Source organism: Sceloporus occidentalis, unplaced genomic scaffold (genome assembly GCF_023333645.1).
Source record: "Sceloporus occidentalis isolate IW3139 unplaced genomic scaffold, rSceOcc1.0.p SCAF_11, whole genome shotgun sequence".
Classification (NCBI taxonomy): Eukaryota; Metazoa; Chordata; class Lepidosauria; order Squamata; family Phrynosomatidae; genus Sceloporus; species Sceloporus occidentalis.
The window spans coordinates 1,011,626-1,037,268 of NW_028316991.1; the positions used below are offsets into that span (position 1 = coordinate 1,011,626).

The 25,643-nt window shown below is 36.8% G+C and overlaps 1 protein-coding gene across 1 annotated transcript in view; it reads left to right on the forward strand.

Annotated features, from left to right (window-relative positions):
• Positions 1–17,617, forward strand: part of LOC149305406 (lipoxygenase homology domain-containing protein 1-like) — a 113,809-nt gene extending 96,192 nt beyond the window's left edge. Inside the window, exons 49-58 of the mRNA XM_089477494.1 lie at positions 1,833–1,874; positions 2,455–2,633; positions 4,480–4,702; positions 8,261–8,409; positions 9,506–9,581; positions 11,209–11,284; positions 11,438–11,726; positions 14,108–14,186; positions 16,674–16,749; positions 17,563–17,617. Coding sequence (XP_089333620.1) covers positions 1,833–1,874; positions 2,455–2,633; positions 4,480–4,702; positions 8,261–8,409; positions 9,506–9,581; positions 11,209–11,284; positions 11,438–11,726; positions 14,108–14,186; positions 16,674–16,749; positions 17,563–17,617 — 1,244 coding nt within the window. The remainder of the gene's footprint in view (positions 1–1,832; positions 1,875–2,454; positions 2,634–4,479; positions 4,703–8,260; positions 8,410–9,505; positions 9,582–11,208; positions 11,285–11,437; positions 11,727–14,107; positions 14,187–16,673; positions 16,750–17,562) is intronic.
• Positions 17,618–25,643: the final 8,026 nt, after the last annotated feature.

Sequence of the window (25,643 nt, forward strand, 5' to 3'; positions counted from 1 at the left end):
ATATATAAACTATCCACCTCCACAGTTTATAATGTAAGCTGAAATTCCTTAATGCATTACCATTATTAGACATTGTCCTGATGTAATAACTTTTATAAAGTACATTTTTTTATGTTCTAAAACTCATAATAATAAGACACACATATAATAAGAAAAAAAGAAAAGTATTCTTTTTAACATATGGTGCATCCCTTTCATTGTTACTTAAAATAAGCCAATCCAAGGGGAAGGCTAGCACAGCCTCCATTGCTGCTTTCATGTGGCTACCTCACAACACTCTGTAGCTGAGCAATGAGAAGTGGGTTCTTCTTGTATTGCAGGAAGATGGGGGCTACTTGACCCTACCCACTTATGGAGCTAATTCTGCCCACTTCTGAGATCTGTCCCTCACATACCTCTTTCCATATATACATAAGTAAATGTCCAGATTTGGACAACTGAAATGTGTGTGGGGGGGTGATACTGCTGTGGATGATGATGGATTAGACTGGTACTTTACCTGAAATAAGGATCACACATTGTGATTGACTTATTTTAGTACATACACTGTTCCTCCATACATTTCTGCCCTCATAAGCAAATACTCTCCTACTCGATCCTTACGTTCTTCCCATGGGCTAAGGCTCTCCTCCTCACTTATCACCTCTTCCTTTTCCCATCCACAAGATTTCACTCGAGCTGCCCCATATCTCTGGAATCTACTTCCACCGAACCTTCAGCATTCACCCTCCCCCCGACATTTAAGAAACATCTCAACACCCACTTCTTCAGAGAAGCCGCACCAGCTTAGCTGCTAGAACTTCCTTGTCACTGATACAACCACCACACTACCTCTCACCCTTTCTCTGTGCCTTATGTTTGTCACCCCATTCCCTCCAGATTATAAGCTTGCGAGCAGGGCTCTCTCAACCTATGTATCGGTTTGTCTTAGTCTGTCAATTCTCGTCTTGTCAGACCCCTTTGAATATATGTATTGTATTAAGCGCTGCATAAATTGTTGGTGCTATATAAATAAAAGATAATAATAATAATAATAATAATAATAATAATAATAATACATGCATGTCAATTAACTCTGTATATTAAGACTACCATTTAGAACATACTGTAATCATTTCCCATCTAGACTACTATAACTCCTTCCTCACTGATATTTCTGATTTACAAATCTCCCGTCTTCAATCCAAACACAACTATCACAATACTTTCTTTTCTCCAGAACATGGCTTACAGATACTCTGGCTTCCTATAAAACATCATTAAAAACTTTGTTCTTACCTTCAAAGGTCACCCCCATCTATATTTCATCTTTGATACCCTACTGTCCACAGCAGTCCAAATTAGAGGCACTTACCCTCACTGCTCTATATTTATGGAAATCCCTAATACAATTTAGTACAACGCAAACTAAACAAACTAATTTTTATTGTAGCAACACAGTAACATACAAACATCCATTCAACCTGCCTTACATCCTTCCGCTGATTGTATCTGTATGTCTGCCCACTACTACATCCACTCCAAAATATTCGGAGCAAATGTGTTGTATTCATACCTATTGTACCCCAATTAAAATATCTGCATGACTACTGTACTTATTATCCAACTGCTTCTATTATACCTCCCGTTTATTATATTGTGAACAGTTAAGTACATCTGTGAGCTCTAAATAAATAAAAGTATGCCTACAATATACACATTTTTATTTTGTTGATCTGACTTCTGCAGAAACACAAGAAGGAAACAGTACAGAAGCTCTAGTTTATGGAAAGAAACCATTGACATCAGGTGATATTCTTTAATTAACTTTAACAAATTAACTTATTTTGTAGTTTATTTTGAAGATAAGAAATCCTACACAAAAGCCACCACAGGTATTCAGAGCCCACGAGGCCCAAATATGCTTTTAGTGGCTGTTTATTGTACACATTAACATTTTCAATAATTTATCTGTATTTATTTTTTAATGTTGAAGCAAAACATGTCATAGAGCTTGCGCAGTGCCCTAAAGCCTACTGGCTTTGTTTCATATATTTAGAACAATCTATATAGAAATATAAAAAATAAAAACAAGCATACACCAGCACAGCCAAATCTAAAAGGATTTTTTTATATGAAAAGCCGTGATATGCTGAAGCTGCGATCAGGTAACAGACGCTAAAGCTCCAGGCTGAGTCAAGAGAACCCTAAGTATGAATCACTCAACTTCGATTTTTCACATATACAGCAGCTGATATAATGCTGACATTTATAAACATTTATAAGTAACTGCTTTTCCATAGAATGAACCAAGGAGCAAATGCTATAGACTTTTTGTACCTATTATCTGAGGGGTGGATTATATATATATATATATATATATATATATATATATATACATACATACATACATACATTAAAGCTTTCCTGACAGCCAAGACAAATGTTAATTATATTTGGTTTTCATTAACATAGATGGCGAGTGGATAATTTATTTGACTATGTCTAATGAGGAAATTCAGCAGCCAATTACAAGTCCACCGGAAGAAGCCTGTGATTTGGTTTTTGTGCTTTATGGAGACAAGGGCAAGTCCAGCTTCATTGTTGGAGAGAAAGGGACATTATCTCGAGTTAAGACCCTGATGACTTACAAGGTACTGTTATTTATTGCTAAACACTCAAGCGTAGTAATTAATTTCTGGGCACAATAGTTTTCAAAGGAAAATGAATCAAAGTAATAAATTGCATGCAGACTCATTACCTGCAATAATAGTTAGATTAATGTTTAATGCCATAACATTCTATAAATTATTTCTGAACAGTATTCACTGAAACAGTGCCTTTGTTTAAACTTAAAACCTTGCTTTTTTCTCAGAGCGTCATTAATATTTATCTGCAATTAAAACCAATGGTCTAACATGACTGAAGGTTGCTACATTGCCAATAATAATAATCATATGTGTTATCAAAATGAAAAAGCTGAGTATAATAGAAAAATAGCAAATTGTTCATGCATAAGAACTATAATTTAATTGGAGGTCCTTTGTCTTGCAATCATAAAATGCTAAATAATAATAATGATAATAGCAAACTGCTTGAAATTATTTGGTGGGGGAGACTTCTCAGAGAGAAGCGTGTGTTTAAACCAACCAAATGTAAAAAAAAAATGTATGTAATTGATGTTGTATTTAATGTAAGTAGTGTACTTAAGGGCATCATTGCCTTAGGCCTGGCCCAGGGCAGCTACCCCACCATGTCCTATCTCAAGCCACATGTCCTGTTTTGTAAGTGCCGAACATGAAATGTTTCCTTTAAAAGACATCTGGCATGGTGCAATATACTACATCAGACCGTCTTAATGCAAATGGGCTGATTACATGAGAGTTCTTTCATCACCCTAGCCAGCCCGCGGCTGAAATCTTTTGATGCTTTAGCTGTCTTCGTATGGATCGCTGAAGATCATGGAAGCTGTATCTAGCGTCAAGGCTTAATATTTGTCTGTGTTGCAAATGTAAAACACATTGTTGTAGGTGAACTGAAACGGTTAACTTTCCCATCAACAGTATTACTTTACTGCGAAAAAGGCCAGCTGGTAGCTTTCCAACAGCTGGAGAGCTACCAATTGTCATTCCTGTTGTACATGTAGTGTTTCCATTGCAACAACATAAACAAGGAAACAGAAAGAAAATAAAATATAGAGGATTAAAACTGATTTGAGAGAGATTTACAAGCAAACATAAAACAAGACAAATTAAGTTCAGACAAGGAAAAATGTGTATGTATATTGACAGAACTGCCTCAATACATCCTAGTTCTATAGTTTTATTGACCTATATAATTAATAATGTCAAAGTCCATGGGATTTTAACATGGAAAGATTATGTCGCTAGTGCTGGGGTAGGTCATTTGGGAAAGATATGTAAGATTATAAAGAAAATTTGCATTTGACCTTGGTACAGATTGATTATAAATCAGTGACACTCACAATGGGTGACATAAGTTGAGAAGAAACATAACATCGTGTTATCGTAATGATAAATTAAGGTCAGTCCACCCAAAGTTTCTTGCGAAAATAACCCTGCATAATGCATACTCAATTCAGGGAGATGGAATTAAAGAACCGTGAAATAAAAGTTTGGCCACGCTCTGCTGGCAGTGTGAGCATTGAAACAATGCTAAAAAAAATAGAAATTAAAATAAAAAATTATTATATAATTAAACGGACACCAGGACATCATAAGAGGCATCACCCTGAGGTCCAGCTGAAAAGTTTCAAATAAATATATAAATAATAAAATGAAATACAATGCAAAAAAGATTAAAAGATGTAAAAATACCTCGTCCCCCTCCCATTTGAAATATACATTAAAACCCTTCCTTGCCTCGCAACCCAAACATAAAAAAATACCAAAAAAAATTTTTGTGTGTGAGGGAGAATTTTGCTTTCTTATAAAATGTTAAAAACATAAATAACTTACAAATATATTTTATTTTTTCTAGGTCAATCTAATAAACGATTTGGGAGATTTATATAAAGTGCAATTGGGTTTTGAAAAATTGAACGAAAACAGAGAACGGTTATATTTCCACCACTTAAAAATGCAGAATACAAAAACCTTGGATATGTTTAACTACTCAATAAATCAAGATCTTCCTCTTTCAATGAATGGAGACAGATGGATTGAAGTCCCAGTTGAGTGGCCTCTAAAATCCACTCTTACAGGTATATGTGAAACTTAGATATTTTGTTATATTTACAGGTTTGAAGTATATGGTGTATTTTTAAAGTGTCGTGTTAAGGCACAAACTGTGATATGAATACGCCTACAGATTGAGTGTGCCTTATATAATGTATTGGCAATCTTCCGTTCTACTATTTCCGTGTCGAATGCAGCTGCACAAAAACAGATACATGTGCAGGAACATTTATGAGACGGAAAAACAGCCCTTTTCCTCAACACTAAACCAGGTTTTTTTAATCTTTCTTAACTGGACAAGAGGTGGTTAAATAATTCTTAAGAAATTGAACAAGCTGTAGTGTCTTTACCAAATTATCAGCTGTTAACAGTAACTTGAAACAACTCAATGAGTGACTACAGAAATCAAACTTACCAGGGCCTCATTCAACTTCTACTTGTGTCGATCAGTTGTTATTCTTCGACCACATTTCCTAACCGCCATTCAGGGACACTTACTTTGTGCAACCAATTACTGGCTACTTAGAAAGTTCATACATGTTAAGCATCCGTTAAGAAATAGAAAAAGAAAACTAAACAAGTAGTCATAAAGAACAGATTTGTATTGTTTTCTCAACGAGCAAGAACTTTTTAAAAATATCTATAAATTACTAACCATATATAATAAACTGCAAACATTTTTTACACATATTCCTTATGTGAAAATAACAGATATATCACTGTAAATATATTCTTGCACACAAATTGGGACTATCAAAAACACAAAAACAGGTCATTTGACATGTATACTAAAGGTAAGATTTGATTCCAAAGACAGGCTCTTCAGTATTTGTGTATTGTTTAGTTTAGCGGTATACTGGGACACTCTCTGAAATAATACCTTGGCTCCAACATACAGTGGCAGACTCATTGTGAGTGGTTCAGAGCAGCTCTGCAGCAGCCAGTAGCAAACATGTAAAGCCAGCCAGAGGCTGAGCTGCCGCCTGCCCACCAGACAACCAGAGGCTGAGCTGCCACCTGCCAACCAGCCAACCAGAGGCTGAGCTGCCACCTGCCAACCAGCCAACCAGAGGCTGAGCTGCCACCTGCCAACCAGCCAACCAGAGGCTGAGCTGCCACCTAGCCATTTTGGGGCTGAGCTGCCATCCAGAGGACTGAGCTGCCAAGTGGCAACCAGCCTACCGTAGGCAGTACTACTAGACTAAGAGTTGTAATTGACACACTACATTGTCCCTGAATGAACTTGGAACAGTGCCTCAAAATATGACCCCTATTTCCAAGTGCTCTAGAGTAATTTCATCATGGCATTACTTATCATTTGAGAACTAGCTTACAATGAAAGTATAGCAACTTGGCCACTCACAGACACTTATATTGAATGCAGTTGGTCAGGTGAGTTAAGGGCTACAACTCTACAAAATTAAAACATCTGCTCAAGAGGAAGAAGAACATTCCTCCTGGTTAAATGCTCAACAAATAGCATAAAGTGATGAACGTATCTTCCTTTTTCACCCTCAACTTGAAACAACTTCACAAGAAATGTTATGTTTTAAACTCAACAGCATTTAACCTAAGTTGATGTTAATTTAATTAATGATATCTTACTGTTCGGTTTGTCACACTAAACCACAATATGTACTAAATAGTAGAAGGTGCAGATATTAAAGTATAGCTAAGTATTGACCATAAAGCAGTTAATCATAAGAAAATTTATGCAACAGATCACATGTTTAAATCTGTCAGAGAAATTGTTTATCATTTGTAAGGAATAAAAAAGACCACTGCTGATTTTTGTTTTCAAGAAAAACAAAAGTATAAAAGTGATAAGACTGTTTAATAAGAAACATCTTTATAGTGTATATCAGGAAATTGCATTAGAACAGTGTGCTTTCTAAATGCCAAGCGAAAGATACAGATCAATTTGTGAGGTACAAACTTGCAATAGAAACTTGTCACCACTGAGTCTATGAAACTTTCATAAATCTTGAGATTTGATGGCAGTGAGTGACTAGACTTTGCTTTGATGAGAACTATTGATTTGAAATCCATGACAGACATGAAAGACATTCATTTTCAAAAGAGTTTGTATTGTGTGAACATATCCACACCTGTCATGTAGAATCTACAGTAACATTACACAAATTCCATTTTTGCAGATACACAACTTGTAAATCACTCAAGGAAAGTTACAATTGTTGGTCATATAATCCTTGCAACAAAAGAACATTTAAAGTGACCTGTAATGTTTCCAGCTCCTGCATTCGATAATTTATTATATGCATTTGTACTTATTTTAATACAACTATTTTAAACACTTTATTAATTGTCCTTGAGCCAGCCAGATTAAACACTTCACAGTGAATAAATACACCCCTGATGTATGCTTTGCTGGAAGTTAATTTTGGTTCAGAACTTGTTAACCTAAATCTATAAAAATATATATCAGATTTTTCAGTCCAGGGGGACATCATTTCATGTTGGACTTTTCACTTCCTGTTTAATTGACTAAACAATTATGACCTTTTGCTTTAGCCCAACAACCATCTGTTTGAAACCATTATAAAAACAAATTCAATTGTACATTTGCCAGAGCATGCTAACCTTTATAGAAGGTTAGCTACTGGTGGTTTGTGGGAAGAATTGTAATCATTGCTTAAGTTTCTCCCCTATACATTTTCTGTAACCTCTTCAGCAAGAACAAAGCATGAAATTCGGTAAATATTTGATAAAGGTCAAAAAATCAGAGGAAACTTCACTTTTAATTTGGAAAAGAAAAACATTAAAAATAATGTAATGTGACAAATAGTTCCTCTATAATATTATTACACTGACTCCAGTTCCAACTGGATCATGACCTGTGTTTTAAAAGAATTCCTGTTACTTTACATGATCAGAATACAAAACCTTTCTAGATTGCGTTTTATTTCTTTAATTGATAAATATTTTGCAATTATATATTTGTTAAGAATGCCAGGCATTTTAAATGTAAATGTAAACTGACCTTGTTCACCAACAAATAATATATTTATACACATGCAAGCTTAAATATATTTTGCATTTTGCACTTTTCATTATTTTCTGAGCTATGCTCATTTCTTTTCTACGCATGAGTAATAATAATCATCATCATCATCATCATCATTATTTTTACATTGGATGAAGTAGCCATAGACCTCTATATATTCATTTACTTGTTTATTTAGATGGCTAGCTAAACATTTGCAGCAAACGCGCATTTTCAATTATTCATTACTAGCATGGGCAATGTGTTATCATCCCTGGCTTATTTCTCTGCAGAATTAGTATATAGCATTTATTTACTGTGTAACAGACACGAGTGTAAGGAAGTGGTGAGTTTACATATCCACAGACTACATACCCGGAGAGCAGAGCTTAGCATTGTATGTTTTTTCCAGTAGTGACAAATATGATGGAAAAATCATGAGGACCATTTTTTTGGTTGCCATAGCAATTGCACCACATTTAGGACACTGCTCCATGTGTTTTGCCTATTGTAAAAAAAACAAACTGTATATGATTCAGTACACTGATGAATTTAAACATATTTTCCTTTCCTATTATAGCGGTTAAATATTATGTCACTGTTTTTGCCACTGGAAACCTGAACCAGGGAGCCGGTGTGGATCTGTCTATATGCTTACATGGCAAGCAAGGGGACTCAGGAGACAGACATCTCACGTGGCAAAATGCAGAAGATGAAAATGGGGAAGAGGTAATAGTCACAATAATTTTCCACAATGATTATGGTAATTATCAGTGTAATGATTGCAATAAACCAGCATCGACCAAAAATGTTTTTTCTGTAATGCAGTGATATTTTAGAAAGTCCGCTGAGATTTAGGTATGGATTTAATAGCATATGGGTTTAACAGCGTGTCAAACATCTGTTCCAATTTGGAGTCTATCTTCCAAGGAAAATTGTAGTCCGAGAGATAGGGAGATTTCCCAGTGGGTTGATTAAAATCAGCAGATTTGGTCTGGTAGGAAAAAGCAGACACCTCTGGCTGTGAACAGATTCACCGCCAATTCCGGCCACTAGATGGGCTGTATAGATGCTGTGCATATTACATGTGTGTATTTCTGTATGATATGTTGTTGTGTATACATATATATTACCTTGTGAATATGGCATTATCTTGATTCACTTAAGGAAATTATCAGGAAAGACTTAAGGATCTCAACATGTACAGTTTGTAGGAATGATCAGTGAGATGGGGGATATGGCAGAAATATTTAAATACATTATTCAAGAGACATAATCCCAGGACAAGAGTTCATATTGTGAAATATAGCAGTCTGAGCCTTAGATAAATAATGTAGGAAAATATCTATTTAATTAGAGTGTGATAGATAAGCAGATCAGCTTTCCGACAGTGAAAGAAGTTGATACATTTAGTGAATTTAAGCATGCATTGGATGTTCATAAGGCTGTCCATAAGGCTTGATCTATTACATTTTATTGATTTTATTGATCTAGCCTGTCTAGATATCCTTGTTGTAATACGATATGGTAAATTCTACATATGTTATGCAGCAATGGTTGAATGTACTGACTTTACTTCTTATTGTGCCTAGTGTTAGTTATTATTTTCATCGGACATTACATAAACGGACATCAATACCCAGTTCGTTAAAATGGTATTCCGCTATGTCTGACATTGTGGCTGGGAAAGTGTGATAAACGCGTTACATTCAATTTCCTGTAACTAATGGTGGACTTAATTAAAATGCTGTGATATAAACCAGACATGCACGCATTTCACTTGGTATTTAGCGTTTACAATAAACAGTCTTCTATTCTTTCATAGTTATTTACCAGTATATTATATGCGGTGGAGATTGGAGAAATTTTCCACGTTGACATTTCAATGAGCAGCAAAAATGGTATGTTTAAGTTATTGTGAACAGAAAATGTGAAAATGTATTGTGATTTTATTTTATAGATTTAGAGGTTTATGGACAGATCCGGCATCATCCTGTTAATCAGCATGCTATTTTTTACTTCAGAAATAAACAGACATTTCTAGTTAAGATATCTTATACCTAATTATCAAATAAAATGAAAAGAAAAAGCAGAAATGGAGAGACAAGGCAAGTAAACAACATATATGATCAGGGACATCTTAATGGGCAGGATGGGACGTGTGGAGAGTTCAGAAATCAGTGCAATGTAGTTGAGAGGGAGAAGAAAACAGACAGCAGTGACAAAAATATAGGGTTAAATCTTGACTTTGTAATGAAAGAAAAAAGAAGAGCATGAGAGGACAAGATGGAGGAAAGAAAGAACACACAGGAGCTAAACATAAAGGACAGAAATGATTTTACAAAGGGCTATTATATTTAAATGTACATAGGGATAAAAATAAATTCAACCTACTCTGTGTTCAACCTGCTCACAATAAACCGAACACCCTGGGAAATTGAGAAATTGATGAACGGCTGTATCATACGTGAGTTAGGACTCTGAGAATGAAAGCATTATCGCCCTCTTTTCAGAATTTTGCCCCAGTGCTGCTCTTCAGTCAGAACCCAATAGCGCTCATCACTCAGTGCTGATATAGCCACTGATGGCTCGTTTGGGTTATATCATGGTACAGAAGATAAGTTGGGGACTATCTGTGACTAAGAACACCTTGCATACAAAAACCAGCCTTGAACTTTGGCTGAAAATACATTCCGTTGTGTCCTTGTCCGTACATAGAAAAGGAACCTATTGATTTCCGTTGGATGAGATGTTCATACTAGGGAAAAATAAAGTAAAACTTATGAATGCACAACGAGGATTTATATATATAGCGGAAATGTGCATGATCAGAGAAAGAAATGTTTGTTGGAAAAAAGAAAGTAGAAGGTATGCCCAATGGATGACCATTAAAAACAAAAAAAAGGAAAGCCCTGGATGGGATATAGCAAAGGAAAATCAAGGAGTTGTACAAGGTTGAGGAAAAGAAACTTGACTCGTAGAGAAATTTGTAAAGAAACTTAAATAGATATATTCAGGTGCTTGTGAGTACATGGGACTATAGAACTGCATTGACATGTGGAACCAGTTAAAAAACTTGCAGGTGCGAGCGGTTTTTCGGGTGTTGCGGGCGGAGCGGGCGGTCAGAGAATGTACCTGCGGCTCTACATGAGACTTAAAAATGTGTGAGTCACTGTTGATCTCAGCCTCCAACACACATGCGTCTTATTCGTTCCCACATGTTAAAATAAATACAGTAATAATGACATTAAATAAAAATTGGGTCCCCACAAGCTCCTAGTGATTACGATGAAGCTACTCTTACCCTGTGGGAGTGTTTGCTAATAATTTTTTGTGAGAACATAGACTGTGCCCCCTCACCCACTGTCCTTGCCCAGTGGACAGTAGTGAGGCTATGTGCTTTTTGCAATTTTACATTAATTTATAAATTATAATAATATAATAAATAATGTATACATTTTTCAGCACAGTGTATTCACTTAGAGTTTACATTTTAGCCATGTAACCATCTGTGTCTATGCATTACAGATTGCCAACTACATATCAAGAAGATCCAAATACAGGAGTCTTCAAAGCAGGAGGTGTACATATTTGAATTAAACCAGTAGGTTGAGAATTTATTTCATACACATTAGGTTGTGATCTGATATGCTTACCCTGTTAGAATTTATAACTAAAAACAAATTCTAAACGGAAATATTTACAGAACTCCTCAAAATATAGCTTTCTGCTAACTGAAATCATTTGCCTCTCCTAGGGACTTTTCAGTTATTGCCAATGAACCAGCTATTTGGAGGAAAGTTCCTTTGTCTGAAGTTGTTCATGAAGAACAAGAATCCAACCACATTAGATTGCTTAACTTTGATCAGAAGGAAATTGTGAAAGATGAGCTAGTGGAACATCTGATTAAAGTGTACACAGGTGATGTGACATCAGCAGGCACAGATGCCCACGTACATATACATTTATTTGGTGAATGGGATTCATTTGGACCAGTTGAGCTAACACAGCAATTGGAGGACCATAATCCTTTTGAAAGGGGAATGGTAAGAACATGTTAGTCTTTTTCTTTCATAAGAAGATATTGTGTCATTGTTGACAAGATTTATCACAACAAAATTAGAACAGTCTTTGAGAAAACATTTGAAATGTTTATTTAAATATTGAGCAATGACATCATACAGGAGAAGACTGGCATCCTTAAACTCAGGGTAAGGTGCAAGTCAAGTGACTTGACTATATAATGTCATAATACCGTTGTCTAACATTATGCTTATTGCATGTTATCTTATCCTGTCCAAATATTTTGGGGAATAACCAGAAAGTCAGTAATTACAGGAGCATAGAAAGGATACATTCAGGGTGTAAATGCTGTCTAAAGCCATGATAACTCTATAGACCCCAAATGTTAAGGAAGTAGCCCAAAATCTTCAAATCAGAGCAACATCAAGGACACTTTGCCCCTCTTATCTGGCTTCTTGTCAATTTCTGACTTCACAGAAGAGGCGTTTACTAGTGCTTCCCTGACATAACTAATGACATAAATATGGCATACATTTATTTAGGAGGGTACGGATTGCCTGTATACTTGAAATTGCATTTGGGGTGTTTTACAAGCAATCTATATAGTATGAGTATAGATGATTTGGATCTATATTTGTGACACCACTGCATCTATATGGCTAAGTTCCAAACTATTTAAATGTTAGACACACACACAGTAATATACTTATGTTAGTGTGTGTTTGTGTATATTACAGAAGCCTCAACATAGCATTTTTGTTATGCCACTGATTTAGTGGTACAAGGGGACAGAGCTTTAGCAAGAAATTCCAAAAGGCTTTGTGACCTATTGATAGCTATTCATGCAAAAAGTTACATTTTATCCACACAGTTTAATTTGCAAAGACATTTATTGTATTTGTAAGGCTGTAGAATACAATTATATGCTTATACACAGCAAATATTCTGAGCTCCCGTTAGGGAGGGGCAAAGGGGTTTGGGTCCTAAAAAGGAGCTGTCCCTAAAGAGAGATGCATTGAAGATATGATAGAGAGGTAAGCACCATATCAGTCAGAGGATCCTGCATTTTAAGACATGACACTACAGTCCCATGAATAATAAAACATACTGGCACCTTTCTTTGTTTTTACTTCCATTTGTATAAATTTATGTCATCAACCATATACAGATTTATATGCAGCTTACTCTTTAAAAATAATGTATCACAAGCAAGTGTTCTTAATCCATCCAACTACCAATTACACCATAGATACCAGATTTTCACTATGATTCCCAAGGAGCATCCCATGCAATTAGAAGGTGTTGCATTGTGGAAAGTGTATCAGAAGTATGTAGTGTTAACTAAGGGAAACATGCATTCAAATCATTTCTATTGCTTTTTGTTGCTGGACATTAAACAACATTAATCCTTCTTATATTGCGTTTTTCAAAAACATATTCAGATTCACTACAGCTGATTTGCTGTTACCCAGTTTACATTCATGATTTAGCTAATTCCTATAGTCTAAACAAGGTCCATGTTTCTACAATGAAAAAAAACACCAGTTGGGTTGTATAAGACAATCACAGCTTCAGTTCACCAACCTCATGACATTTTATAAAGGGCCAACCAACAGTAAATTTCTCCTTCAAGAAGGGCTCAACCTTAGTTTAATCAGTGAGAATTCTCTTCACTATGCCTCCTCACTATACATTATGTAGGACCATATAGTAGAAACATACCACGGCTGACCCCTCATAATTCATAATAACCAGTGTAGGATGAAGCCACCACTCTCTCGCAAACTCACCTACAAACTCCTATTTTAGAGAATAAACTTCTGTGTCAAAACATATCTATAATGACTGGAGATGTCTGGAGCACATGGAGCGTATGGTTATACATTTTCAGTACTAACATTGTGAGTTTATTATTTGTATATATATATATATATATATATATATATATATATATATATATATATATATATATACATACATCCTAGCCTTTCTTTGTGTACATATACAGTATATATATGTCATCTGTATTTAACAAAATAATAATAAATCAACTAACAATAGAAACGGCTCCCTAACGGGACAGTCATGCTAATAATTTGGAACGTTTCTCTGTAGAATTAGCCTAATCATCTCTAATTCCCAGTTGTTCCTGTCAGATCCCAATTACTTAGAGATCACTGGAGGAGCCAACAAGATATTCCCTTAAGTGTCTGGCTACGGTATTTTGCAAAGTTATCGCAAGATGAATTTCAAATGTGGTGTTTGCTTGTATATCAGAGGCCATCTTTCCTAACAATTTTTAGAATTCTCATTATTCACTGTACATAGATATCACCCATATTTGTAATCCGTCACATTTCATATTTTTTGTACAAAATATACATTTTTCTTTGCTAATTTTCAGGTTGATACATTTAGAATTCTATCAAAACGTTTGGGAAGAATCTTACATATTGAAGTAGGCCATGATGGCAAAGGACTCGGTAAGTTTGCATTTGTATAATACAGCAGGATTGATAACAAGTAAAACCTAAACCTTGCAAAGGGGCACCCAAATGTCTATATCTATAAAAAGATTTTTATGGCAATTTTATAGAATTTGCATCAAGTAACCACTTGACAAGGGCTATAGAAAGTTTTTAGAAGATCTTCATTTTCAAAATTATTTTAACTACCTTACATCATCCACAGAGTCAAATATATGTATTTTGTGACACCAGGCACTGGCTCTCCGCCTCTACCATGTCTACTATGCAATATCATCCACTGAATTATGAGCCAAACACACAAAAAGTGAATCAATTGTGCCTTACACATATATTGTTCTCTGTAAAAATCAAGCTTGTTTAATCAAGCAGCCACTAGGATGTCCCTGCTTGTTGAAGAATTCCATTGCTAAATTGTCTACAGATTTAGGATTTGGGATATGTGTTGTCAGCAATTCCAGTTCATGGCCTTCCCTTCTCCTTGCATACCTCTCATGGTTAACCCTTGTTTTCTACCCATCACTGAATCCAACATTTTAGTAATTTGTTCCCAGAAGGCAATGTCAGGATTGAGGATATACTAGGGGATGGGGAGGTGAAACCAATCTTTGTGTAAGGGTACCTAGCCAGGCTGACAACCTACCACCAGTTGCCACACACTGTGTCAAAACGCCAAGGGTAGGCATCTTCTTTTTTGAACGGTATGTTTTAGAGGAGAATAGACACTCCCGTTTGATTTCTGTGATGTATAATGACGTTTTGTTCCCAAGTTGCTCCATTTCTTTATTTTGCAAAATGTTGGGAGACTTTTCACTTACTAGGGAACAGTGGCATACAGACTTTATCCTGACTATATTTCTTCCAGAAGTGGACCTCCGTCTTATTTATAATAATATCAGATAGCTGTTGGTGCTGCCAGTTGGGTAGAAGCACTTTTTCCCATGTGGTTTGGTCATGCCCAATAAAGTAATATCTCTTTAATGTGACAATGAAATCTTTTTAAAAGGCTGGTCAGGGAAGCATCATTTATTTAAGGAAATATTTATTTTTAAGAAAATAGGACCTGTTCTTGCAGCAGAGAGTTACCTCTATAAAATACTTAGTATGGGTCATAATGTGTCATACTGGTGGGGGCCACATCCTGATAGACTGATAGCTTGATCATAAATGTTGGGTGTGGTGGTAGTGGCAGTACATCACTGATTTTTGGCTGGATACCTTACATGTTCATGAATATTGTATATTGTTTTTGAGTGTCTTGAGCGGGACACACTTGCAGTCATGCTAACTCTCATGGTTGCCCTCATATGCTGCATGGTCCACTAATTGTACAAGATAACCCAAATCCCCTGAGGAAACATAGCGTGATGCTACGTGGAAAACCGCATTGGGTTCAATTAATTATTTATTTTTGTTATCAAGGCACCTCAGGAATTTATGAGGGTGAGATAGGCTAGTAGGTGTAAATTACTCCTCTCCTCAATGTGGGGACAAGTTATGGCATTTTTGATAGTGCAGAATTGGTGGACCATAGAAGAGGAAGCACACACTTAGTTGCACTTTTGCCATCCGTTATTAACCCCCTCAGGACAGGGTCTGCAGCTGTGCAGTTTGTATAATAGAATATTTAAGTATGCTTATCATTAAAGGTTCCATTTTCTTTTGTTTTCTGTCTAGCAAGTTAGGGATTGCTAACCTTTTTTAATCCTGTGGGTATTTATATAGTAGGCCATCTTCTTTTTTTTAAATATAAATAAAGAATTTATATCATAAAAACACAACGAAATCTAAAAGCGTATAACCAAAAAATACAATTGTAAAAAATTATAGATTTTAGATGTATTTTCGAAGCACAAAGACCAATAGCTAAACAGATTGAACGACTAAAGGCCAAACATTATTAACTGAGGGTGTCAAAACCAACAAGTTTAAGGTCATCTCTATTATGAAAAGTAAAAGTGTAATCAGCATATTAAAAAGAATGTGAACCATTAGTATAAACAAATACATATAAAAAATGCTACACAAATGATTAATTACATATACAGTTGCTCCCAGCTGTCATCTTTCTTGCTAATGCTTGACTTTTCTCTTCCTGTCTTTTAACCTCTCCTTATTTTATGAACTATGTTTCCGTTTTTTCTCCTGCTCATTCACATTTTCCCTACCAAACGATTTCTCTTCCTGTCTCGTTTCTCTGCATATTTGTTTTTCTCCAGCAACTCAGAATGCCAATATACGTTTCTGTTAAGTTCAGTGGCCCAGCATCATCATAAGATGACTTAGTTAACACTCAAGACCTCAAGAATGTAATTGATAATTGTAATGAATCCACGTGTTCTCAAACACAGTAAATTATTGTATCATGTCTCTATACTGCCAACATGACTACATTATGTACAACCATTTGTGTACAGGGATTGTCAGGTTCTGTGTATGTCACCACAATGGCAATAACACACAATCTTTCTTTTGTCGTACCAGGGAGTGGCTGGTTCTTGGATAAGATTGAGATCACAAATGTAACTACAAATGAAACGGCTCTCTTCAGATGCAGCAGGTTTGCGTTAATTGAATTTAGATTTATAGATTTATTTTCAAGTTGGTAAAGCATGATCTACAAATTGGCTATTTCGAGTGCACATGGTATGATGAGGCAGCCATTGAGGTATTTCATGCAAGGCTATCTTAAAATATTTATCATTACTATGTAAATGGCATAATGTCATGATGTTGAAATGATTAATAGTTTTATCATAAGGTTATTGAATCATTCACAGATTCCAAGAAAACCTAAGCAGGGGAACTGTTAGGCTTTTTAAACTCATTCAAATCTATCCTTATGTGCAGTTTCCCTATTTATAATTTACCATACAAACAGGTGCCCATTTTTGCACTAATATTTAATAGAAACAATTATCTTTATACATGTTCAACTTCAGCTCCTTAAAACCTTTTGCACCTTCTGCACCTAAAAGGCCCCAGTTTCTATAAATCCCAGAAACCCCTGGATAGTGGATACTACAGGAACCCCCATAAAAAAACATAAGAAGTGGTGGGTGAGACAAGGTTGGATTATTACCACTGATGGGGTATTGGAGAAGGTACAAAATGAATCTCACCCACCACTAAAAAAAAAGTCTCTCTTTTTCAGCAAGGGACATAAGTATGCCCCTTGCAAGCATTCTGTCCAAAGCATTAGTATTCTATAACTATTCCTGATATCTACTTTACCGTCCCCTATTATTATGCCGTTAGGTCCTTAAAAAGTGAATTTTTTGAACCAATGAACACAGTTGCAATAATTATACCTAAAATATTTTGCATAAACGGAATCACTATATACTTGTATTTTTTTCCTGTTTTTTTTAAGGTGGCTCTCTGAAGAAGAGGATGATGGTAGCACAGTGATACACCTTTACTCGTAACAAACACCTCCTGCGAATCTGATGAATTGTCATCTTAGGATGCTGAACTATGTATTCTACATATATGCCAATAACAGGCAACACACATACAAGTTTGTTATTTGGTAACCACGAAGACATGTTACGTGCTAGTAATACTCTGAAGTTATCAATATCAATGGTTTAGCCAACAAAATGGTATACATTGCCCCAAAATATTTTTATGTTTGCTGGTGACACCTGGGGCGTGGCCTTGTTCCCAAAAGAAGCAGAGGCAGGAGCCCCCTACTATAATTTCATCACTTTCACATCACTCTGCAACCTAAACACACCATCTACACCCTTCTTCAATCCTCATAACAGGATTCATTCATCAGTGATGAATGGAAGGACGTCAACTACTGGCCACTCAGTGACCACACATGATGATTAGTATGGTTAGACACAAGTCCAAAGCATCCTCACTGCTGTAATAATATCATGACTACACATTGAAATTGTAAAATATGTGTTTTGCTGCGGTTTCACAATGGAGAAAGAAGCAACTAACCAGGAATTCTGGCCATATGATCAACAGTATTTTACTGTTGTGGTTGTCGTGTAGGCTGCAGATTGTTAGTAATGTTCCTTGTCATGTAGCAAATACCATTCAATTATTATCATAAAGCAATAACTTCTGTGTGCTAAAATGTCAATCAATATTTTAGACAAAAGTAAATTAATTCAATAAAGTGGATTTCTTTGGCTCTAATGAACATGTTTCCGTTATTAAGTATAAATTGTAACATTCTTGTAGTGTTCCTGCAGATCCTTGGATTCGTGGTTATTTTAAACAGAAGAAGTCAAAGAAGTTATTAGCGTCACAACTTTTAGCATAACTGAATTGATTTATCAGTTTGTGGAATTATTTTGGAAATATTTTATTACTAGGAGCTATCAGTGGCAGGCTGGCTCCCTAAGGGACTAATTGGGTTTACTTGTTCCACAGAGCGCTGTTTTTCAACCTTTTTTTGCCGATGGCCCCTTTCCAACCTTGTTTTTCTCCCGTGGCCCTATCCAAGTGCCGTTACCTGTGGTTTTGTTGAGTTGTATTATTTATCCCTGTCCGTTGACTTAACAGAGAGATATAATCAAAGACAGGATAACTAAACACTAGAAGGTAAACAGTAAACATATATCTGGTCTATATGTAACTACAGTTTATCCACATGTGGTTAGGAATGCGAAATCTATACTTGTCAGTTAGATATTGCAGACCAAGTACCAGATGGCAGGAACAGAAGCAAAGCCAACAAGCAAGCCTGTGGTCAGAAACAGGATGGTCAAGGTCTCAAAATCCATGGTTAAACAAGCCAATGGCCAGCAACAGGAGGGTAGTTAGCAAGAACAGGAGCAGGACAATGTAACTGGGGTTTAGGACACCTGCTTGCAGTGCAGGTGTTGGCTTTTTAGACAGCCAGCTCACCTAACTTCAAAAATGAGTGTGGTTCGGTTAAAAATCCTTTTCTGTGCGTGAACTAATTGGCCTGCTATAGAAGCTGGAGATAGAAAACAATATTGAAGCCACATGCTGCTGGGCTTCTGGTGCTGGAATCTCCTGGGAAGTAGATCAGATCTGCAAAAATACTTACATTGCTAATAAAAAGTCCTGTACAACCCTAAACCAAAACCGGTCAAAAATAATCAACTAATGCTTTTCAATCTTTATTTGAGGAAACGTTGTGGAAAAATATGCATAGGAATCAGTATGTTTTATTGCATATATATTCATCATATTTCTATAGAATCACTTTAGGCGGAAGTGGTTGACAATGAGAACTCAAACCATATTGAGAATCACTATAATTTACATATATCCCATGCCTCAAACTCCCTTCTTTGTGTGCATAGCTAAACGTTGGTTCACTTTGTGATTGCTTGGAGGCCATTAGTCCTCCTTTCTGGGTTATAATTCGAAGAAATTTCTGCTAGAATCTAGCGGATGTGTCTGAATGAAAGCTGATTATAAACAGGTATATATATGCAAACATTCAGAGATAAGAAACCAGTGGTATGGTAGGATATTGAATGCACATCTTTCTAGGAAAAATTACATTACAATGTTCTTAGAAAATGCTTAAAAAATAGCCATTTTACTTTGCATTGTGGAAGGCTGGTACTGTATGTAATGATATTTTAATAATGCAGAACCCAAAGTCTAATCGTTTTCAGGAAGCAGTAATGACTTGGATTAATTCCTTCCATAAATTAAATGTATTAATTCCTAAGATATTACCAGTATAAGTATCAGTAACCTTTAACTATTGTTAATGTCATACCTGAGTACTGGAGGCATGTGTAGGAAGTCCCTTGTAGGGAATAGCCTCTACACAATTATTGTGAACAGCAGACCTATTGAGTGGAACAATCTCTGTACACAAGGCTGAGTAGGGAACAACAGAAAGGACTGGAGCAGATTGAGTGTGCTGGATAGAAGGGAGATATGTTGTCAGACATAGACAGGAGCCAGCAATCATAAATTAATAGCATTGCAAAATAGGTAACTGTGATCAAGTTTGTCTGTAGGAGTCACCAACCAGGAATAAGTAACTTTGGAAAAGCAGAAACTGTGAGCAGAGTCCGACAGGCCAGAAATCAGCAACAGGGATTCAGATGAGGTTGGGGCACGAAACTGGACAGACCTTGTATTCACAGACCATTTTAAGTGGAACACAAACAACTGTTCACCTAGTGTCAGAGATAAATAGTCAGTTATTTGGCTAGCGTAATGAAACTACACGTGATATATCCAACTTCAGTCAGCTCAAGAGCTGGCACGAATGATCACATCTTGTATTCAATGGGAGTACTTGCCTACAACTGATTGCTTCAAGCAGTGACTAAAAATCTCTATTCGAAGCATAAGTTAGGATTCCCATGTATGAAAAAACCCACACATACAATTCAATTGACTTCCTTCAAGTCTCTATGAAAACATAGCAGAGGGAAGATGCTGCCTATCCTGTACGATGGAATAAAAACTACTTGATAAACATACATTTAGTTGGAAAGGGACTTGTTAGTAGTAGTAGAAGTAGTAGTAGTTCTATCCTTCTTCTAATCATGTCTAAAGATTATCTACCATTGGCAGCGCAATGCTGTCCAGAGATGTAAAAGTGGGGCATTTAAGTAACAGAATCTATTTATCCTCTTTCTATAAACACCACTTATGCTGGCAAACCAAATGCTGGAATGGGATATACATCCTGGAGGGAACGGCGGGTCCACAATACGATAGAAAAGCGGTGATTGTGACACAGTTTCAGTTGTACAGGCATAGCAATAATAAATGCCAGCAATGTTCTCAGAATAAATTACTAAATTACACCTGCATTATAGCAGTCTGAGCCTGAATTGGGCAAGGAATAAAAGGTAGCATGGGACTTCATCAGAAAGCTGTAAGATGGATGGTTGCAGAGCATGCCAATAAGTCTGCAGTAATGGCACTACGTGTGACATAACACAGATGCTTTCAATAATCCATGAAAATATGAATTGTATATCATATTACATATGAATGCATTTAAATTGAAAATGACTTTGCATAATTTATTCCGAATTGTAGAAAATGATCCAGCTTCTCAAAATTACTCATTAATAGAACCAAGGCTGCTTCAATATTCATATTTCTGTGTAATGGATGGAGAAATTAGAGAGGCAGGTGCATGAGTGGGCTACAAATACCTAATTTCCTTTCATACAAATCTTGGAACATCAGGTTCTGTGTTTCATAGCTACCATGCAGTGATGTTCATTGTCTTTCAACTGTTTAGTCTGCAGGTGAAGATATATATAATGTCTTCTTTACGTCATGCAGTATTCACTTCAAGAGACATGTCTAGCCCAATCTTCCAGTAATAAAACAAACTATAATACATTTAGCAGATAAACTCAACATATATTAATTATCCCTGTCCAGCAGCAAAATGGATACCATAATGGTCGATATGCTCTCTAAAGCCCTTCTTACTAGAAATCCAAATTTCATTTGGAAAATTGCAGGTTGCACACCTAAAAAAGTTAGGAAATCAATGAGGAAGTCATGAGGCAATTTTTAAGCATATAAGAACCATTTTGCCCGTCCACCCATTTTTTTCCTGCTGTAAAAAAACCCATATCTTATTCTGTCATTGGTCTTGTCTTGTGCAGCAACCACTAGTGTTGCATCCCAAAACACAAAAAACAGAAAGTCTTCGAAATGTGTTGTGTCCACTGGTGAAGAGCCACAGGGTTTATGCACAACCTGTAGAAGCTGTGGGTCTTACAATATATACCCAGGTACAATATGTGGGCATATATTGCTTAATTCCATGGATCAAAGTTTAGTAGAGGAAATGAAAGCTCATTCGCTTGTCAGATTCTTGCACTAAACTTGAAAAATAGAAGCAGGGGGCAGGTAGAACATTTTTCTACAATTTGATGATTTTCGTAGAGTAGTGATCTAAAGTAATTATTTACCGGATGGGAATAAAATATTAACTAAGAGAAAAATCAGTTTTTAATAAAGAAAGTGTTTTTAATTAAATCATTACTTTGGCAGAGCCTTCACATTATGAAATTTTATAGCAGACATATCAATTAATCAAAGATGTAGAAGTATCTAAAACAGTAGTAGTAGACTAGCTATACCAATCTGCTACTTTAGGAATATCCTCAAGTCTAGCACTTTAGATGTCATAGCTCTTCTGACTGAATGGGCCTTAAAACTTTAACATCTGCCATTTCCATCCACCCGGCAAGAGTAGTAGAAGAAACATGACCATGACTTTACAATAAGAAATTAGATGCTGTGATTTAGCAGGATAACATAACATGGTTGCCTTATGCAAATAATGCTGCAAACAGTTAACAACACATAAATTAGGCTGGTTAGGAAACCGAAGATAAAAAATTGACTAAGTCCTCCTAGAAATGAAAAACATGACACCTTTAGGATCAAAAGATTTATTATAAAAATCAACAGCTCCAATATCCAACACACGTTTACATAAGATAAGACATAAAAGCATAATAAGCTTAACAGACAATTGCTTTAGTGATAGTGATTCATTAGACAGCCATGATGAAAGAAAATTAATGACCTTGTTAACATCCCATGTTTTTAGATACTTAGGCACTGGAGGTTTCTTGATTCAAATTGCTTTCATAAGTTGACATATTAAAGGATGTTTTCCAATTGTAAAATAATCCACAAAGGCATGTTATATATAAATAGCAAAACTATACACAGTAATGGTTATGTTAGCCTTTCCAGGATCATACAGAAAAGCCAAAAAAAGTGTTACGTCTTTCACATGTGCTTGAATGAGAGCCAGATCCTGTTCCAATCACCAGCTAGACCATATCTTCCAGGACTGGTCTGATAACATGTGCATAGCCAATTGTAAAAGTATGTCAATGAAGAAGGGATTTAAACAGAGGCGTATCTACTGAAAATAGCGCCTATGGCAAGCACTGAAATTGTGCCCCTGTCCAAATAAAAACCCATTTACTAGCCCCTGCTGCCTATATATATATATATATATATATATATATATATATATATATATATATATTAGTCCCTGCTGCCGATAGCGGGTATAGATCAACACGCAAACCCAGATCAATTGAAATTCACTTGTGATCTCAGCACTGAAGGTATATATCAAATAAACAGAATCAGACATACAAGTCCTGTATTTGCAGGTATACAATAATAATATATGAAACGTAGCATCGCAGGTATAGATCAACTGAATAAGACATATTAACCCTATATTTGCAGGTACACATAAATAATGTATGGAAACATAGCATAGCAGATATGGATCTACAGCATAACACAAAAACCCAGCTTTGCAGGTAAAGATCAATTGGAATTCACATAAAAACACGGCATTAAAGGTATATTTAAAACCCCCTAAATTACAGGCATAGATCACAGGTTGCACACCGCAAAGCCAGCCCTGGCGTCCACACTGCCGACATAGAACCTGGCCAGCACCCAGATTACACACATAAGATTTGCCATCTTTGTCCCCAAATAGCCCACCACAAGTCAACTTTGTCCCCAAACAGTCCGGCCAGTGCCATCTTTGTCCCATATACACCCTGCCTGTGCCATCTCGGTCCCCAAGGCTCAAACCTCCTGCTAGTGCCATCTTTGCCCTTCCACAATTATACATCTATGATACACAAACACTTTTACAGTCACTCACTAATTCACACTTTAATTCAGAGAACTCATCCACACATTAACTCATGCTCTCCCTCATTCAGACAATTCATCCACACATTAACTCATGCTCTCCCTCATTCAGACAATACATTCACATATTAACTCATGCTCGCCCTCATTCAGACAACTCATCCACACATTAACTCATGCTCTCTCTCATTCACTCAATGCATCCACACATTAATGCACACTCTTTACTTATATCTACCCCCCTCCCTCATCACTTTTTAACCCCCTCCCTCCCTCATCACTTTTTAACCCACCCCCTCCCTTCCTTCCCACTTTTTAACCCCCTCCCTCCCTTACCACTTTTTAACCCCCTCCCTCCCTTACCACTTTTTAACCCCCTCCCTCCCTTCCTCACCACTTTTTAACCCCCTCCCTCCCCACTTTTTAACCCCCTCCCTCCCTCCCCACTTTTTAACCCCCTCCCTCCCCACTTTTTAACCTCCTCCCTCATGACTTTTTAACCCACCCCCTCCCTCCCTCCCCACTTTTTAACCCCCTCCCTCCCTCCCCACTTTTTAACCCCCCCCTCTCACCTTGAAGTCCAGCGACGGGAGCACGATGTTGCTGTCTTCCTGCACCGCTCGCTGGTGCCCGCTGCTTCACTGCTGAGCGCCGTAATATGACGTCATATTTCGGCGCCCAGCAGTGAAGCAGCGGGCACCAGCGAGCGGCTTTTAAACACTGATGCGGAGGAGATAGAGGGGCGCCTAGCAACCGCTCGGCGCCCCTCTATCTCCTCCGCATCAGTGTTTAAAAGCCGCTCGCTGGTGCCGGCATTTCATGCAGAGCGCCGCAATATGCCGGCATATTGCGGCGCTCTGCATGAAATGCCGGCACCGGGATGGGGGTAGAGGGCTCGTGGAGGAGAATGAGGGGCGCCGAGCGGTTGCTAGACGCCCCTCTCTCTCCTCCGCATCAAAAAAAAATAAAAAATGCCGGTGAGCGGCATTTAAAAGCCGCTCACCGGCGCCCCCCTTGAGATGGCGCCCATGGCACATGCCATGGCTGCCATACCCTATATACGCCTCTGGATTTAAATCAAGCATGCCATCAGGACATGAGAATCATCCAGGACTAATGGATGACTTTCCTTTAAAAGGATTGACAAGAATGTCTTGGAAGGATGGGATAATTTAAGGGATGTCTCTACTCAACTTCAGAAGATTGGGAAACCAAGATAAGGTTATGAGAACCAATGTAACGTTCTGATTTCTAACAGCAAGAAACAACTCCGGGAATATTATAGAATGGTGGGAAAGCATTGTTTATTCCTTGTGACCATTCTTGAAGAAATCTGGATCTGGCCTCCAGCCGATAAACCTTGGTAACCAGGAATTTAGTTGAGTACCAAAGAGAAATGGTCTCCAAATTGAAGATATTTGCTTAAAAACTGACCTGTGGAAATCAAGTGATTGATGTCTTTCAAATGTCTGTAATTCCAATCTGCAATCATGTTTGAAAGGCCAAGTGTGTACTCTGATTGGATTGTGATGCCTTGATCAAAACAGAAATGCCATACATTTTTCACTAATTCCAATAAGGGTTTCAATTTACTTCCCCCTAAGCAATTTACTTATTGCACCGCCGATATATTTGTTCATCTTCAACAAAATGTAACTATGAACCTTGAATTTCGCATAAGATTTTAGGGCAAAAGATCCTAGCAGTTCTACACAATTGATGTCCATCAATTTCCCTAGACCATTTGCCACCCGTTCTCTGAGTATCGCATTAAGCTCCCCAGCCTAGACTTGCATCTGAATCTATGACTAGGTCTGAAAT